General features: G+C 42.2%; 1 protein-coding gene across 2 annotated transcripts in view; it reads right to left on the bottom strand.

Moving 5' to 3' along the window:
• Nucleotides 1-693: 693 nt before the first annotated feature.
• sptbn2 (spectrin, beta, non-erythrocytic 2) overlaps nucleotides 694-16,818 on the bottom strand; it is a 124,519-nt gene continuing 108,394 nt past the window's right edge. The window contains exons 33-39 of one of the 2 annotated variants that reach the window (XM_084320646.1): nucleotides 16,645-16,775; nucleotides 14,153-14,228; nucleotides 9,749-9,823; nucleotides 6,081-6,259; nucleotides 5,505-5,678; nucleotides 4,597-4,639; nucleotides 694-2,057 (exon numbers count right to left, since the gene is read on the bottom strand). In XM_084320646.1, the coding sequence (XP_084176772.1) occupies nucleotides 1,830-2,057; nucleotides 4,597-4,639; nucleotides 5,505-5,678; nucleotides 6,081-6,259; nucleotides 9,749-9,823; nucleotides 14,153-14,228; nucleotides 16,645-16,775 (906 nt within the window). In that variant the 3' untranslated portion in view covers nucleotides 694-1,829. The remainder of the gene's footprint in view (nucleotides 2,058-4,596; nucleotides 4,640-5,504; nucleotides 5,679-6,080; nucleotides 6,260-9,748; nucleotides 9,824-14,152; nucleotides 14,229-16,644; nucleotides 16,776-16,818) is intronic. The other variant, XM_084320647.1, reaches the window with a different exon arrangement.

Here is a 16,818-nt window from a genome sequence, read left to right as displayed (position 1 = left end):
GCTCACCTCTGACCTCCACGCCCTCAGTCAGGCCACCGTCTCTTCCCACGCCGGGAGAAACCGCACTCATGGTTTCAACCTGCCCTGCTTTATTTCCACCAGTCAAAGTAGTTCAAACATTTTTTTTTTTTTTTTTTTTACAATTTGAATAGTGATTGGATATCTAGGTCGGCTAACCGGCCAGTGTCCAGTAGAATCGACACCTAACCGACCGACAGGCAGAGATGACCCTGATCACACCACATGGACAGAGGGGTTTGGTTTGAAGAGTGAAACAGAGTTTCATTCATGTTGCCGTGATACGAGAATAAAACAAAAATAAAGAAAAGTAAAACGTCCTCTCGACTGTGTTGTGTTGTGTGTTACAGGTCAGAACAGCAGCTGCCTCTGAGCAGGAATAACAAACGTGCAGAATCACAGCACCACAACTCACACACACAAGCACGCACACACACACACAAGCACGCACGCACGCACACGAGCACGCACACACACACACTCACTAGAAAACTAATCTTCTCTGCTTTATACAGAAACGAGTCGGAAAACCAAGCAGAAACAATCTCTGGGTAAAAAGGAATAATGAGATACAGGCAAATAATTAATCAAATAGAAAATAAAACCACTTTAAATATACTCCCCCCCCCCCCCCCCCCCTGATGGTGAAGGTTGTGATCACTTACTGCACACCGCTAAGAGTTATTGAGCTTTATTATTTTTTTCTCCAAAAACACCTCATAAACTGTCATTCCTAGGGAAAAAAACAATACAACAGAGGCAAGCGACACAGTCCACTACTGAACCAAAACCACAACAAGATCTACTGTCATACTTATTAGTTTCTGTTTTCTCAACCTGCAATAGCAAAAAGATAAATAATAATAATAATAATAATAACAATAATAATAATAATAATAATAATAATAACAGCAATAATATTGGTAAGGTTAATAACATCAATTCCAAAAAAACACAAAAAGAATGTGATGTGGTCCTTGCCAAGGAGAGAGAGAGAGAGAGAGTGAGAGAGATAGAAATAGGTGTTTTTTTTTGGTAGATGAGTGAGAAGAACAGTAGCTGGAGGGTCAGGAGAGTCTGGAAACGACGCACTTGGACTGAGAGAGAGAGAGCGAGATAACAGGTGGAATGGAACAGCGGCAGGAGCTCTACAGCGCCGTGTGTTCCTGGAAAAACAACTTCTTAGAAAAACTGGAACGTTTGAACTTTTGAAAAAGTAGGGAGCGGGGGCGGTGTTTTCAGATCGGTCCTCGCTGACGCTCCTCACTTCTCTCCCCTCTCAGCGTAGGAGCGCTTTCTCTCCGGGGAGCCTGAACTGAAGCCACCGCTAGGCCCCCTACCGGTGCCCTCTCTCCTGCCGCACTGGAGGACGTGGACACCGTGAGCTCTGGGGCTTCAGACGAGGGCTCTTCATCATTTGGGTTTCAGTGCCGTTTGAGATTTGAGATCTTAAATTATTTAAAAGAAATGAAAAAAAAAAGAGCACAGGGATTGATGTAAGAGAAGAAGAGAGGACGAGAGGAAGACAGCGATAGGAGAGAGAGAGAGAGAGAGAGAGAGAGAGAGAGAGAGAGAGAGAGAGAGAGAGAGAGAGAGAGAGAGAGAGAGAGAGAGAGAGAGAGAGAGAGAGAGAGATGTATGTAAGCCACATCACTGTAGTAGTTGGCAGCCTCCTCAGGACCAGGTGGACTGAGTCCATGTGTTTCTACATGAAGAAGAGGACCGTCCTTCTATGCTTCCAGTTTGTTTGAGATTTTTGACAAATATCGTTGGGTATGTTATTACAAATGTTTTGTTTTTTTGTCGTTCTTTTATTTTTTCTTGCCAAAGAAGCTGAACCTCTTCTCGCGGTCCTTCTCCCTGCCCTCCTTGCTGCGCATGGTGACACCTCCTGCTCCTGCGTCCCCCGAGCCCGGGGAGAGGGGGGGCATGGTCATGGCTCGGCTCAGGGCGCGAGGCCCCAGGGGGGAGGAGTCTCCACCCTCACCTCCTGTCGGGATGGAGCAGTGGATGGAGCGGATCCACGAACTCATCTCCGACTTTAGAGAGAGAGAGAGAGAGAGGGGGGGGAGAGAGAGGGGGGAGAGAGAGAGAGAGAGAGAGAGAGGGGGGGGAGAGAGAGAGACCAACGTTTAGTTGAACACATTCCCCGCCAAAGACGAGTTAACTCGTTATAGCCCACCAATCGTTGACCGCCAACAACGAGTATACTCGTTATTATGATCGTTATTTCTTTTATTCGCTATTTCCATTCATAATTCATCCAGCTAGGCTGTGGGAAAATCTGACACTCTGTCTGAGATCGCAGCGGCCCGATACCGCCGCCTGGTGGCATTCGGCCGATGTTGTACTTACTTTCTGCAGGAAGCTTGGCTCTGTGCGTCAGTGAATGTCGTCCGGGAGGAGTTATTTTGTAACGTGGATCCAGATACACAGTCGAGTGCATTGAATCGCCTTCGAGACGCAAGAATCATTATGCTTTTGGAGCTTATGGCGTCGGCCAAACGGAAATACTATCTAGCAGATGGCAATCAAATAATTGGAATATTCTTTCTGCAGTTGGCCAGAGGTAAGAGCAATCTAACGTTAATTCCAGCTTGATTGTCCATTTCTATCATTGCAATCGATCTGATCAACGTATGCTGTTGTACTAACGAATGCTGTTATTGCATGCATGCATGATGGAACATAATATATACCGATCATATGCATTTGAATTTTTTATTGTAGCGTATATAGGGACGAAATGCCAATGGATTAAGTATAATATGCATCGCGGCCTATTACTAGCGTTCTAGGAATTATCCTAGACCACTCTAAAACTATACTTATATTCACCACGGTATAAAACGACAATATATGAATGGAAAAAATATTACTTTCCCACATCTTGAATGATAGATACCCGATGTCAAATGGGCCATAGTATTGCAGATATAGCTATAATATTTAAATAGTTATAGCCCTGCAAACAAGGTGAGCGACTCCCACCGTTTACAGTGATGGCGTCAGCTGCTAATGATGCGTATACTGCGTGGCAGCTATTGTGTTAAAGGTGCTATAGATAACATTCAGCCACTAGATGTAACACTAGAACACCCGCTTGTCATTTATCCAATCAGGTGCATTCCAGGTGAGGAAATGGAAAGTTCAATTCATTAATCAATAATATCTTGTTTTTATTCTGCACCTTTCTAAAAGCTCTGTGGATGTTTATTTATGTATTTATTATTATTATTATTATTATTATTATTATTATTATTATTATTATTATTATTATTATTATTATTATTATTATTATTATTATTATTATTATTATTTGTTTTATTTTTTAATGATTACTCTACATACTAATTTGATCTATGGCACCTTTAATCTTCCTCATACAGGATAGTTCAATACTCCTCAACAAGATTTACAACAATTACCTTTAAAGAATAGCTAAATAAATGATGTGATTAATGGGATATGGAGCTGAAGTGTAACCCAGGTTGTCCACTGGGTGACTAGAGGTTGAACAAGACGAGGTAAAACACAGCGACTAGAGAATTACATTTCACAAAATTATCTCTATCCTGGTACATATAATGTATTACTTCCTGTCCACTTGGCCTCTATCCTGGTACATATAATGCATTACTTCCTGTCCACTTGGTTTCTATCCTGGTACATATAATGCATTACTTCCTGTCCACTTGGCTTCTATCCTGGTACATATAATGCATTACTTCCTGTCCACTTGGCTTCTATCCTGGTACATATAATGCATTACTTCCTGTCCACTTGGCTTCTATTCTGGTACATATAATGTATTGCTGTATTACTCCCTGTCCACTTGGTTTCTATCCTGGTACCAGTGTTTCCCACAGGATTTTCAGAGACTATGGGGGGTGAACCTCCGACCCTCTAGGGGGGTCCGGGGGCGTGCCCCCCGATTAAAATTTTTGGTACATTTTAAAGTTAAATGCATCAATCTGGTGCACTTTGAGAGCAAAATAAAGAGGCTAGATCTATGATGAACTTTGTGCTCAAAACACAAAATCGACTAGACTAGTGCTTCCCAATCCTCTCCTCAAAGCACCCCAGCCGTTCAATGTATTTGTTAAATTCCACGACCAGCACACCTGATTCAACTTAACTAGCCCTTTATTAGTTGAATCAGGTGTGCTGGTGGTGGAATTTAACAAATACATGGAACGGCTGGGGTGTCTCGAGGAGAGGTTTGGGAACCACGGGACTAGAGCATACATTTGAGCCATCAAAGAAATGAAGCAAAAGTGGTTACCTGTGTTGAACTGGTTTATTTTTTAGAAAATAAAAAAATATAGTGGATTACTATTACGACTACTACCACTGCCAATACTACTGATACATCCCTATTGGCAAACTTTATATTTAAAAAAAAATATAGCCACAGTCTAGGCAATTAATGGGAAACCCAATATAATGCATTACTTCCTGTCGACTTGGCTTCTATCCTGGTACATATAATGCATTACTTCCTGTCCACTTGGCCTCTAAGTATGAATATCCCTGCACTGTATGGTACTGTAGATGTTTGGCAGTTAGTCCACTCACCTCATCCTTGGCCTGGAACAGGTACTCTTTTCCGTCTCCTAGCCTGAAAACACACAGGGAAGCCGCAATTTATATGTAGTTACAAACCGTATGTTTTTATTTAATGACTCCATATGTTGCTAACGCATTGGGGTGTGTATATCGTTCCCTCAAAGACTACCGCTGACATGTATTTATAAATATTTCTTTATTTCTTTATATACATATTTCCACCTTTTTATTTACATATTAACACAATAAAGCCCATAACTCCATAAGCGTTGGTCCAATCATCACAGAAAATGTTCAATAAACGATTGAACAGGAAATGTGTGCATGGCTGAATGAGGTGTTTATGGTTATTACTATGAAGGAAACACTTCCTGTATCGACTGAATGAAGTGTTTATGGTTATTACTATGAAGTTAACACTTCCTGTATCGACTGAATGAAGTGTTTATGGTTATTACTATGAAGTTAACACTTCCTGTATCGACTGAATGAAGTGTTTATGGTTATTACTATGAAGTTAACACTTCCTGTATCGACTGAATGGAAAGTCACTTTTATTCCCCGACCCTGTAACAACATGATTTATTTCCTATATATTTGTATATTCATTTTACATTTTATTGCCTATATGTATGTCTTTCTACTATTACCCTGCCCGTACCTGTACCTCCCCTTCCCCCTCAGGGGATCAATAAAGAAACATCTTATCTTATGTATCGTATCTCTTATTACATCCCTCTATTTCTATGTAGTTTTCACTGAAGAAACGACAGTACTGAGGTCTCTAGGCTCCAAAATGGAGTTTTCAATGAAGAAACGACAGTACGGAGGTCTCTAGGCTCCAAAATGACGCAGCATTTCGACACGTCATCGTGTGGATTTCAAGGCGCCTCTTCGGGGGGTGTAATCCGTCTCACCGGAGCTTGAAGACGTGTTTCCTCTTCTTGTAGTCGTGTGCGACCTCGCACACAGCCTCCCCCAGGCTGACCGGCACCTCCCCGTGGTACGGGAGGCCGCTGCTGGCGCTCTTGTTGTCCTTGTAGAAGCCCAGGCTGCCCTTCCTGAGCACACAGTACACGTTCTGCCAGGACCTGAGGAGGACACAGTTATTACATTATTATATATTTTTTATTGAACAATTTTATCACACTTTTTACTGTCCGTTCTATTTTATTATGTTTAGCCTATTTTAAACTGAATCAAACCACACTTTTTTTACTCGATCTAATCTATTCTATTTTATTATTTGTATTACTGAAAAACTGTGATTTACCTTACCTTGCTACCTTGTATTTCATTTTTTATGCTCGCTTATGCCTGTATTTTTTACTGTTGTGAAGCACTTTGAACTGCAATTTCTGTATGAAAAGTGCTATACAAATAAAGTTATTATTATTATTATTATTATTATTATTATTATTATTACAGTCTTCCTGAGCACACAGTTATTACAGTCTTCCTGAGGACACAGCACAGTTATTACAGTCTCTCACCTGGTCGCTGCCTTCTTGCTGTGGGACTCCATCTCCTGCTTGCGGTGGAGCAGTCCCTCCATGGCGTCCGGCTCCGAGTCCGCTCCCCCCCGGCTCGGCAGCGTGGCCGACGGGTCGAGATGAGAGGACGCCAGCCCGCTGTCCCGTCCCTGACCGTTCACAGAATCACACTCTGATCCCTGCGTGGTGGAGAGAGAGAGATAGTGTGGTGGAGAGAGAGAGGTAGTGTGGCGGAGAGAGAGGTAATGTGGTGGAGAGAGAGAGAGCAGGTAGTAGATAGTAGAGAAGGAGATAGCGTGGTAGAAGGGAGAGAAGGTAGTATATAGTAGAGAAGAGAGAAGGTAGTAGATAGTAGAGAAGAGAGAAGGTAGTAGATAGTAGAGAAGGAGATAGTGTGGTAGTCAGTGACTGATCAATTCACTTTATATTCAGTTGATTCAAAGTGTACTCTACAAAAAGTGTATATTTGACTCCATAAGAGTACATCTGAAACATTGGACTCAAATACACACTTTGACTCTTACTCAGTCAAATATACACTGTGATATTAACTGAATTGACACAGTAAATATATAAATTATTGACCCCATTGGCTTATAGACCATTCATTCTCAATTATTGGTTAGTAAGGTTGGACATGACAACATTCTCATGCAAAAAGTCTTACCAACATTAACGTTTTTGAAGGAAATCAACTTGAAATAACTGAATTGAAAGCAAATGTTGCCAAACCATAAAAGTTAAATCATAAATCAGCTCTTAAAAACCAACAATGAGAAGTCGTGATAACCCTTAACTTGAGAGCACCGTAAAAACATGATCTACTTCTTGACAAGTACTGTCATTTACCCTTGTATCGAGTCTTAAAATCCGATTTTTCCTTGAAACAAGTTAACATTTCAATGCAATTCAATTAGTTTCAAGAATTCTTCAGGTGACATTATCTTGAATGAACTTGAGTGATCTGCCCTATTTGAAGATACGTTAACCATGTTTCAAAAAGTAAAAAAATAGATAATATGGCCATGTTTCAAAAAGTTTAAAACGAGAAACTATGGCCATGTTTCAAAAAGTTAAAAACTAGATACTATGTCCATGTTTCAAAGTTAAAAACAAGAAACTATGGCCATGTTTCAAAGTTAAAAACAAGAAACTATGGCCATGTTTCAAAGTTAAAAACAAGATAGTGAAGGTCTCACTCTAGAATCTTTAACTTTGTAAGACGATTTTAAGACTGAATACAGGATGAAGCCATAATCTGACAAAAGCTTGCATCGGTCTGAAATGGCCTCATTAATTTGCATTATGCAGTCTTTGAAAAGGATGAATACATAAATATGGCAGCTAAACAAACAGCGATACAGAGACATACATTCACACACAGACACAGTTCAGCTCCGTGGATTTTCACAGCGCCTACAACTAAATAGACAAGGAATACAACGACAAGTCTGACTTGAATTCATACGAGCAGGGAACAAAACAAACCTTTGGTCAGACCGGCTATTGGATAACACCATTTCACAAGAGCTTTCATAATTGAGTGGAATGATATACCAGGCTTGCCACTTGCTAAAGCGGCTGATTAGAACTGGCAGACTCACAAGCCACAACCAAGTTAAGCTCAATTTTGGCTGGTGGCCAGTATTGATGTCAAGCCCGGTGGTATTCACCTAAAAACAACCGATCCACAAATAGATGTTTCAATAATACAAACCTGTATTTTGGATCAAGACAAAGTAGCGCAAAAACATTTACACTCAGAGTTACATGTGTTAATTTAAAGGGCCCATCATCTTTGGCTTAATATCAACATGCCATTTGCAGTAATATCAACATTCCCTTCGGCCAAAGACTTTCTACTCTGAGCCCAGTTATAACTAGCTACTACAACTAGCTACTACAACTACTGTAGCTACTACAACTAGCTACTACAACTAGCTAGCTACTCCACCAAATGTCATTTCACAATCAACTCAGGGACATGTGATCTAGGGATCTAGGGATATAGACTAAACTAAGGACTGAAACAACAAGACATGTTAAAATGTTACTAACAGCAACATCTTATACAGACAATTCATGTCCTGGTTCTTCAGTGCTAGAGACTTGAGAGTCATAGTATCCAAAAAATATATGTATTCATGCTACATATACAAAAAAAAATATATATATATATATATTATAATAATAATAATAATACAAATAACAATAACAATAAAAAAGGAGCACATGAGCCATTTTAAATTCTAAGTAGGGAGGGGCATTTTTTTTATTATTATTTTCATGCCCCAAAAAAGGTCCCAGTGGTAGAGGTCATTTCTAGGCCCACGGCAGCCCCTTGAGAGGCTTCAGTCTGCGTCAGACCTGGGTTCAGGGGTCACACAGGGGTCAACTGTTAGCATGTGTTTTAATCTGCTTGCGGAGCAGCAGTCAATGGGAACGGATGTTCCATCAGCAAGTAAAAAGCAATTACTGTTTATAACGTGTTTCTAATTGATTTAATTGAAAGTGAATTGATCACAACCCTGTTGTCGGGGTAAATAGTCTAATAATATCTGTCCCTCGCCGCTTTGTCCTACGTGGAACTACATCTGGTCCGACAAGCAGGTTAAACCCATGTGTTCTGACCCAGGTCTGGTCCGACAAGCAGGTTAAACCCATGTGTTCTGACCCAGGTCTGGTCCGACAAGCAGGTTAAACCCATGTGTTCTGACCCAGGTCTGGTCCTACAAGCAGGTTAAACCCATGTGTTGTGACCCAGGTCTGGTCCTACAAGCAGGTTAAACCCATGTGTTCTGACCCAGGTCTGGTCCGACAAGCAGGTTAAACTCATGTGTTCTGACCCAGGTCTGGTCCTACAAGCAGGTTAAACCCATGTGTTCTGACCCAGGTCTGGTCCTACAAGCAGGTTAAACCCATGTGTTGTGACCCAGGTCTGGTCCGACAAGCAGGTTAAACCCATGTGTTCTGACCCAGGTCTGGTCCTACAAGCAGGTTAAACCCATGTGTTGTGACCCAGGTCTGGTCCGACAAGCAGGTTAAACCCATGTGTTCTGACCCAGGTCTGGTCCTACAAGCAGGTTAAACTCATGTGTTGTGACCCAGGTCTGGTCCTACAAGCAGGTTAAACCCATGTGTTCTGACCCAGGTCTGGTCCTACAAGCAGGTTAAACCCATGTGTTGTGACCCAGGTCCATTCTGTTGATGAGTCTGCAGCATGCCTCCACACAGTGATATCAGTGCATGCTAAAAAAAAAAAAAAGGGGGGAATGCCACCAAAAAGTACACTTTTGAGTTATAAGGCCCCAAGATCAAAGGAAACTGCAATGCTATGACGTTTTGAATCTGTTAAACCCTTTCTATGATTTAGGTACAGTATGTATTTGTTCCATTCATTCGCGATTCTACTCTGTTTCTATTGGTAACAGGTCACTCCCATCATAGGACTGCATTGTCCTCGACTTTGAGACCTCGTAACTCAAAAACAAGAGAGGAGAACGTCTACATTTCGACCTGAAAACTAGATTTTGGTGGAATTCCTCCCTTGATAATAAGCTGGCGATGGTGCGTCGTGCCAGAGAGCCGGGAGCGGAGAGGCGGGGATGGGGTTGATGAGGAAGCTACTACTATAACACAGCAGCCCCGGGGGCCGGTCCTGTACTCACACGCTCGCGCTGCTTGGGCTTACACACGGCTTTAGAGTCCGACTTCTTGCCCACAGACAACGAGACCGATAGCGACTGCAGGTGGAAATGCAACAAGAAATCGTTAAGTGTTTTTTTTCTTCTTCCCAGATGTAATTTGTTGTATCCACAGGTCAATTCTTTCTGGAATGAATTTCACCCATGTTAATTATCAAACGAATTATAAAAATGTGACTTAACATATGCCATTTGTTAATATTTTTTTTAAATAAAATCAAAACCTTATTAGGAGTGTAGCCCCAGTGTAAAGCGAACCCTCAACCCTGGCAGTGTTGGTGTCCTGCTTTACCCATTGAAGAATCTCAAAGTACAGGAACAATGCTTTAAAAGTGGTGGGTGGCTCCGCCTCCTTGAGTAGTTCTCCAGCTGTTTATACACGTTTGTATAGTGCACATGAAACAAGCTAGCTATCGTTTGTATCGTCCACATGAAACAAGCTAGCTATCGTTTGTATCGTCCACATGAAACAAGCTAGCTAGCGGTTGTATAGTCCACAGGAAACAAGCTAGCTAGCGGTTGTATAGTCCACAGGAAACAAGCTAGCTAGCGGTTGTTTGTCCACGTGAAACAAGCTAGCTATCGTTTGTATCGTCCACATGAAACAAGCTAGCTATCGTTTGTATAGTCCACATGAAACAAGCTAGCTATCGTTTGTATCGTCCACATGAAACAAGCTAGCTAGCGGTTGTATAGTCCACAGGAAACAAGCTAGCTAGCGGTTGTATAGTCCACAGGAAACAAGCTAGCTATCATTTGTAGTCCACGTGAAACAAGCTAGCTATCGTTTGTATCGTCCACATGAATCAAGCTAGCTATCGTTTGTATAGTGCACATGAAACAAGCTAGCTATTGTTTGTATAGTGCACATGAAACAAGCTAGCTATCATTTGTAGTCCACATGAAACAAGCTATAGCTATCGTATGTATCGTCCACATGAAACAAGCTAGCTATCGTTTGTATCGTCCACATGAAACAAGCTAGCTATCGTTTTGTAGTCCACATGAAACAAGCTAGCTATCGTTTTGTAGTCCACATGAAACAAGCTAGCTATCGCCTCGCTATATGAGTCAGAACAATAATATTAAAACCATTTACCTGAAGTTAGCTAGCTAGTTGTCTGATGTCATTAGGATAAACTTAAAGGGGCACTTCACCAAAAAACAATGCTGATTTATTTTGTACATAATCTCACACACAATGATGTAGATGAAAAATAGCAATACCTTGTCTTATAGGGACTGCTACCTTATCAATTCATTGAGCTGTAATTAGCACACCACAAGGATTCAGTGTCCCCGATGACATCACTGGTGGCCATATTCAAACTCATTTACTCTCAATAACTGTCAAACTAAATTAATGTGTGCAACACGGTTTCGTTTTTGGATGTGTGTGAGATTATGTGCAAAATAAATCAGCATTTTATTTGGTGAAGTGCCCCTTTAAGAACAGTTCAGTTCCACAACAATTATTCAAAATGACTTGTAATAATTGACAAGCATAATCAACGTGACTGCACCAACAACCTGATCATTTATTATTTGTCAACACTCGTCTTGCCTCCATGCATAAAGTAGACAGGACCTGACATGTACACAATCCCTATGAGCACTGCTGGCTAGCCGACAGCTAATATGAGCACTGCTGGCTAGCCGACAGCTAATATGGTGATGTTACTATATATTTTTAAACAAATGAACACACACACACACACACACACACACACACACACACACACACACACACACACACACACACACACACACACACACACACACACACACACACACACACACACACACACACACACACACACACACACACACACACACACACACACACACACACACACACACACACACACACACACACACACACACACAGGAAGTGATGTCGGACAGAGATATGTAGATTGGGCTCCATTTCTAACCTGTGTTTCTAACTCTATTTCTAACTATTTACAGCAAACATTTTGCCGCAGAAATGTGTCCAAATAAGCTGCTAATGTTAGTCAGTAGTCATATCTCAGACATCCTTATTTACTAACTTTATTTCAAGCTCCAACCTGGGCTTTATTTGACCGTCTAAAAATACTGTTTATTTGTGTCTTGTAGAGTTTGACTGGCAGGTGGATGATGAGCGTGTTGGAACCATCATAACTCTAAATACAGGTTCCTCGTACCTGGAGAACTGGGTTCGCTGGATACGATTGCTGACAGTTTGACATAAACCAGGGTTTTCTGTTCCTTGAAACAAGCTGACATTTTATTCTAGCCTGTTACTTCTGCTTAAACCTGCAACAAGGCAGGCTAAAGAACAGGGGGGAGCGTGCGTTTGCGGTTACAGCCCCCAAACTCTGGACCGAGTTGCCCCCCACATTAGGCTGGCCCCAACGCTCCCAATGTTTAAATCCCATCTTAAAACACATTGTGTTCTCCCTAGCATTTAAAAAAAATAATTACAGTCTGCTGCCGTAATTTGTTTGTAGTTCTGTGTGCATTGTATTGTGTTTAATCTATGTGTTTATTTACTATATTATTGATACTTTGGTCAACTTTGTTTTTAAACGTGCTATATAAATAAAGTTGGATTGGATTGGATGTATTCACTAGATTACATTTAGTCATTTACATTCAGTAATTTACATTAGTAATTTACATTTAGTCATTTAAATTTAGTCATTTACATTTAGTCATTTAGCTGATGCCTTTATCCGACTTACAAGTTCTGTAAAACAAGTCAACAGGAAGGGTACAACTCTGGCAGCTAAGGATCAGTAAGATTGTTCGTCAAACAGTGTTGACCTTCAAGTAACAGTGCTACTACTATCTTGAGTGCATAGTAGTATAGACATATTAGCATAGTAGGTAGTAGTATAGGCAAGGTAGATTACTTAGTAGCAAAGTGCATAATAGTACAAAAAATGTATAAAGAAAACAGTATGCATATCCTTATAATTACAAATGTATAGTATGTTAACCTAAAAGTGCTACCAAATATTTAATTCAGGTAAAAAAAAAAGACAGCAGTCAAACTAAAATGAAGGCCTGCATTGAACAGCATCTCACATGAGAACATGATGACGTCAAATACAAACACGCCTTTTTCCTCTTAATATTGCTTTCCTTTTGTTAATGTATTTAAATTGTTGTTGTTTTAATCTATGTGAAGGACTTTGTAACCTTGAAAAGTGCTAAACAAAAAAGGGCACTTTTTTTTAACATTTGGATTATTATTATGACCATCATGTTTAACACATTGGGTGCCAACGACGAGAAATCTTGCTGTTGGCCGCCATGCGTTGAGTGCCAATGACGAGAAATCTCGTTATTTAATCGTTATTTTTTTTATTAGCAATATCCATTCATTTTTCATCCATCCAGCCTCACGTTATCATTGGGACTGGCTCTGAGCTCAAAAAGGGCAAATACCGCCCCCCATCATCTCCCGGATGGTATTGCACCCATTGGAATGGAGTCAATGGAAATGCATGAGAAAAAAAAACTCCGGGCTCCACATTTTACTTCTGAGCCATGTAACCTGAGACTATTGCATTCATTGAGGCAACCGAAAGCAGCGTGGATTATCTGTTTCGAGGTCTAACGTTGGATCAATAAACACGATCGATATTTGGAATGGCGATCAGGAATTGGATTAATCTTTTTGCAGAACATCTGATGTGAGGTAAGGACTTTATTTTACCAGTCTTGGGGTAATCAGATGTTTTTTCACAGATTTCACAACGTGTCTCATATGTGTGTGCGCGTAACGTTAGCGCCAGGCAGGGCATAGATATCGATTTTTCAGCCCGCTTCTCTAGCGTGCATAAGTACACATAATATACTATCGATAATCTAGCGTTTATTTGAAAACTATTCATAAATAGGCCGAAAAATGACAACGTGTTTTGTGTATTCCAGTAAAGGGCTATTTTCACGGATTTTCACTAGAAATCTTCAAAACGGTATCAAACGGAAATGTACTGATGAAAAAACTATCCGTTTCGTACATGTTGACTGCAAGCAAGTCATTGATAAGCGACGGTTGTATTAGACACATAGCCATAATTTAAGATATAGTTTATGCGTTCGCAAATATCCCTGTCCTCTCATTGACTAAAGCGCTGGCACTCAAGCGATAAATAGCGCACTCCCTGCTGGCAACCAATGTGTTAAGAGTACTAGCAGTAATAGTAGCAGCAGCAGCAGTATACTGTAAGAGTGAAGTGTCACCTGTGATGTGTACTGTAAGAGTGAAGTGTCACCTGTGATGTGTACTGTAAGAGTAAAGTGTCACCACCTGTGATGTGTACTGTAAGAGTAGTGTCACCACCTGCGATGTGTACTGTAAGAGTAAAGTGTCACCTGTGATGTGTCGTTGTCACTGTGGACTCCATTCACAGACACAGTCTGGTTCAGAGTGGTTTGGTCCAAACTGGTTCTGGTGGAGAGAGGAGAGAAACTCACTGTATCTCCGTCTTAACACCTCATTTCATCTGGTGCCTTAAAATCATAGTTTTATCAAAACAATTGAGGCATAGATATATGCCATGCTATACATACATAAGATAAGATAAGATAAGATATTCCTTTATTGATCCCCTTGGGGAAATTCAGGCATAGCAGCATTGTGGGAGGGGGAGGGGAGGTACAGGTAGTAGAAGACATACATGTACAGGTCACAGAATTATAGTACAGTGGAGAAGTACAAATAAAAATAGAATAAAAAGGCAGTGTAAACAATATACAATATAATTAACTCTGGACATGCGCATAAGGGCAACAAGGTGTTGTCCTGTTGGTTCTGCCTGGGAGGCTGCGGTAGCATGCCCCAGAGCGAGTACCCCGCAGGCGGGTGAACAGTCCATGGTTCGGGTGAGAAGCGTCTTTGATGATATTCCGTGCTCTCCGTGAGCACCGCTTCTCATAGATTGATGCGATGGGGGGGAGTGGGGTCTTGGTGATGCGTTGGGCAATTTTCACTACCCTCTGCAGTGATTTCCGGTCCTTAACGGTGCAGTTGCCGTACCAGACTGAGATGCAGGTGGTGAGGATGCTCTCAATCGTACAGCGATAAAAGTTTGCTAGCACGGGAGGGGATAGGTGGAGTTTGGCCAACTTCCTCAGGAAAAAGAGGCGCTTGTAGGCCTTCTTGACCAGGGTCGAGGTGTTGGTGGTCCAGGACAGGTCCTCAGAGATGTGGACTCCCAGGAATTTGAAACTACAGACACGCTCAACCTCCTCTCCATTGATGTGGATGGGGCTGTGCGTGCCTGTTTTATTTTTCCTGAAGTCCACCACTATCTCCTTCGTTTTTTTGGTGTTGAGGGCCAGGTTGTTGTTAGCACACCACAGAGCTAGGTACTGAACCTCCTCTCTGTACGCCGACTCGTCGTTGTTGCTGACTAGTCCCACCACGGTGGTGTCGCCTGCAAACTTGACAATGGTGTTTGAGCCATTCGCCGGTTTGCAGTCGTGGGTGAAGAGGGAGTAGAGAAGAGGGCTCAGCACGCAGCCCTGCGGTACACCAGTGCTCAGGATGAGAGTGGAGGACTTGAGGCTGTCCAGTCTGACATGCTGAGGTCTGTCGGTCAGGAAGTCCAGTATCCAGTTGTAGAGGGAGGGGTCGATGCCAAGGTCATGGAGCTTGGAGATCAGCTTGGCGGGATGATGGTGTTAAACGCTGAGCTGAAATCAATGAACAGAAGTCGCACGTACGTGTCCTTCTGGTCCAGATGGAGGAGGGCAGGGTGTAGTGCTGCGGAGATGGCATCGTCCGCACTCCTGCTCTGGCGGTAGGCAAACTGGTAGGGGTCAAGTGAGGGTGGTAGGCAGGATTTAAGGTGAGCCAGGACTAGTCTCTCGAAGCACTTCATGATGATGGAGGTGAGTGCTACGGGTCGGTAGTCATTGAGGCTCTCTGGGGAGGCGTGTTTAGGGACAGGAATGATGGAGGTGACTTTGAAGCATGTGGGAACTTTTGCCTGGGCCAGGGACAGATTGAAAATCTCAGTCAGGACCCCCGTCAGCTGCCCAGCACAGACACTGAGTACCCGCCCGGGGATCCCATCGGGTCCGGCAGCTTTTCGTGTGTTGGTTTTGCACAGTTCCGCAAACACGTCAGTGGGGGAGAGTGTGAGGGTCAGGTGGTTTGTGTGAAAGTCCACTCCTCCGCAGCAAAGTTACTCCAGTTGGTGTTTTGAAGCCGATGCTGAAGTGCCAGGTCTGCTCCCTCAGGCCAGATTTTCAGATTAAACTATGGGCTTGATTCACTTGATGAGTGGTTGGTATTTGGGTAGGAGGAACAGTGAGATGTGGTCCGACTGGCCCAGATGGGCGAGAGGGAGGGCCTTGTAAGCGTCTTTGGTGTTAGTATAGACGTGATCTAATGTGTTGTCTCCTCTTATACATCATATATCTTCTGTTACAAACACCAATAACTTACAATAAAGTAGTAACACAATGCTATTTAATTATAAAGGAGTGATTATCTATCTGTTAAATTCGAAAATAAATGGGAGGTTGCATTTGGTTAGGTTAAAACCTAAACATTTGACAAATTACTCGTACTAGGTCAACAAAGAGTGGTATTGGTGCACCTGCATTTATTAGACAAGGATGTCCCTTGTATACCTGCATGTATTAGACAAGGATGTCCCTTGTATACCTGCATGTATTAGACAAGGATGTCCCTTGTATACCTGCATGTATTAGACAAGGGTGTCCCTTGTATAATGTATACCTGCATGTATTAGACAAGGGTGTCCCTTGTATACCTGCATGTATTAGACAAGGGTGTCCCTTGTATACCTGCATGTATTAGACAAGGGTGTCCCTTGTATATGCTTATTTTGTACCTGGCTGCAGACTCATGTGCTTGGCTCTCTGTCTCAGACGGTGCCGCCTCCTCTACAGCAGGGGGCGGTGTGGGCGGTCTCCGCGCCCTCTCCTCCTCCTCTCTCCTCCGCTGTCTCTCTTGCTCCTCCAGCTAAGCGGTGGGAGAAAAAAAAAGGAATTGGATCAACCACATA

This window comes from Notolepis coatsorum (assembly GCF_963971535.1).
Source record: "Notolepis coatsorum genome assembly, chromosome: 8".
NCBI lineage: Eukaryota > Metazoa > Chordata > Actinopteri > Aulopiformes > Paralepididae > Notolepis > Notolepis coatsorum.
Note: the sequence above shows the minus strand (reverse complement) of the source record. Positions and strands in the feature narration are given on the sequence as shown.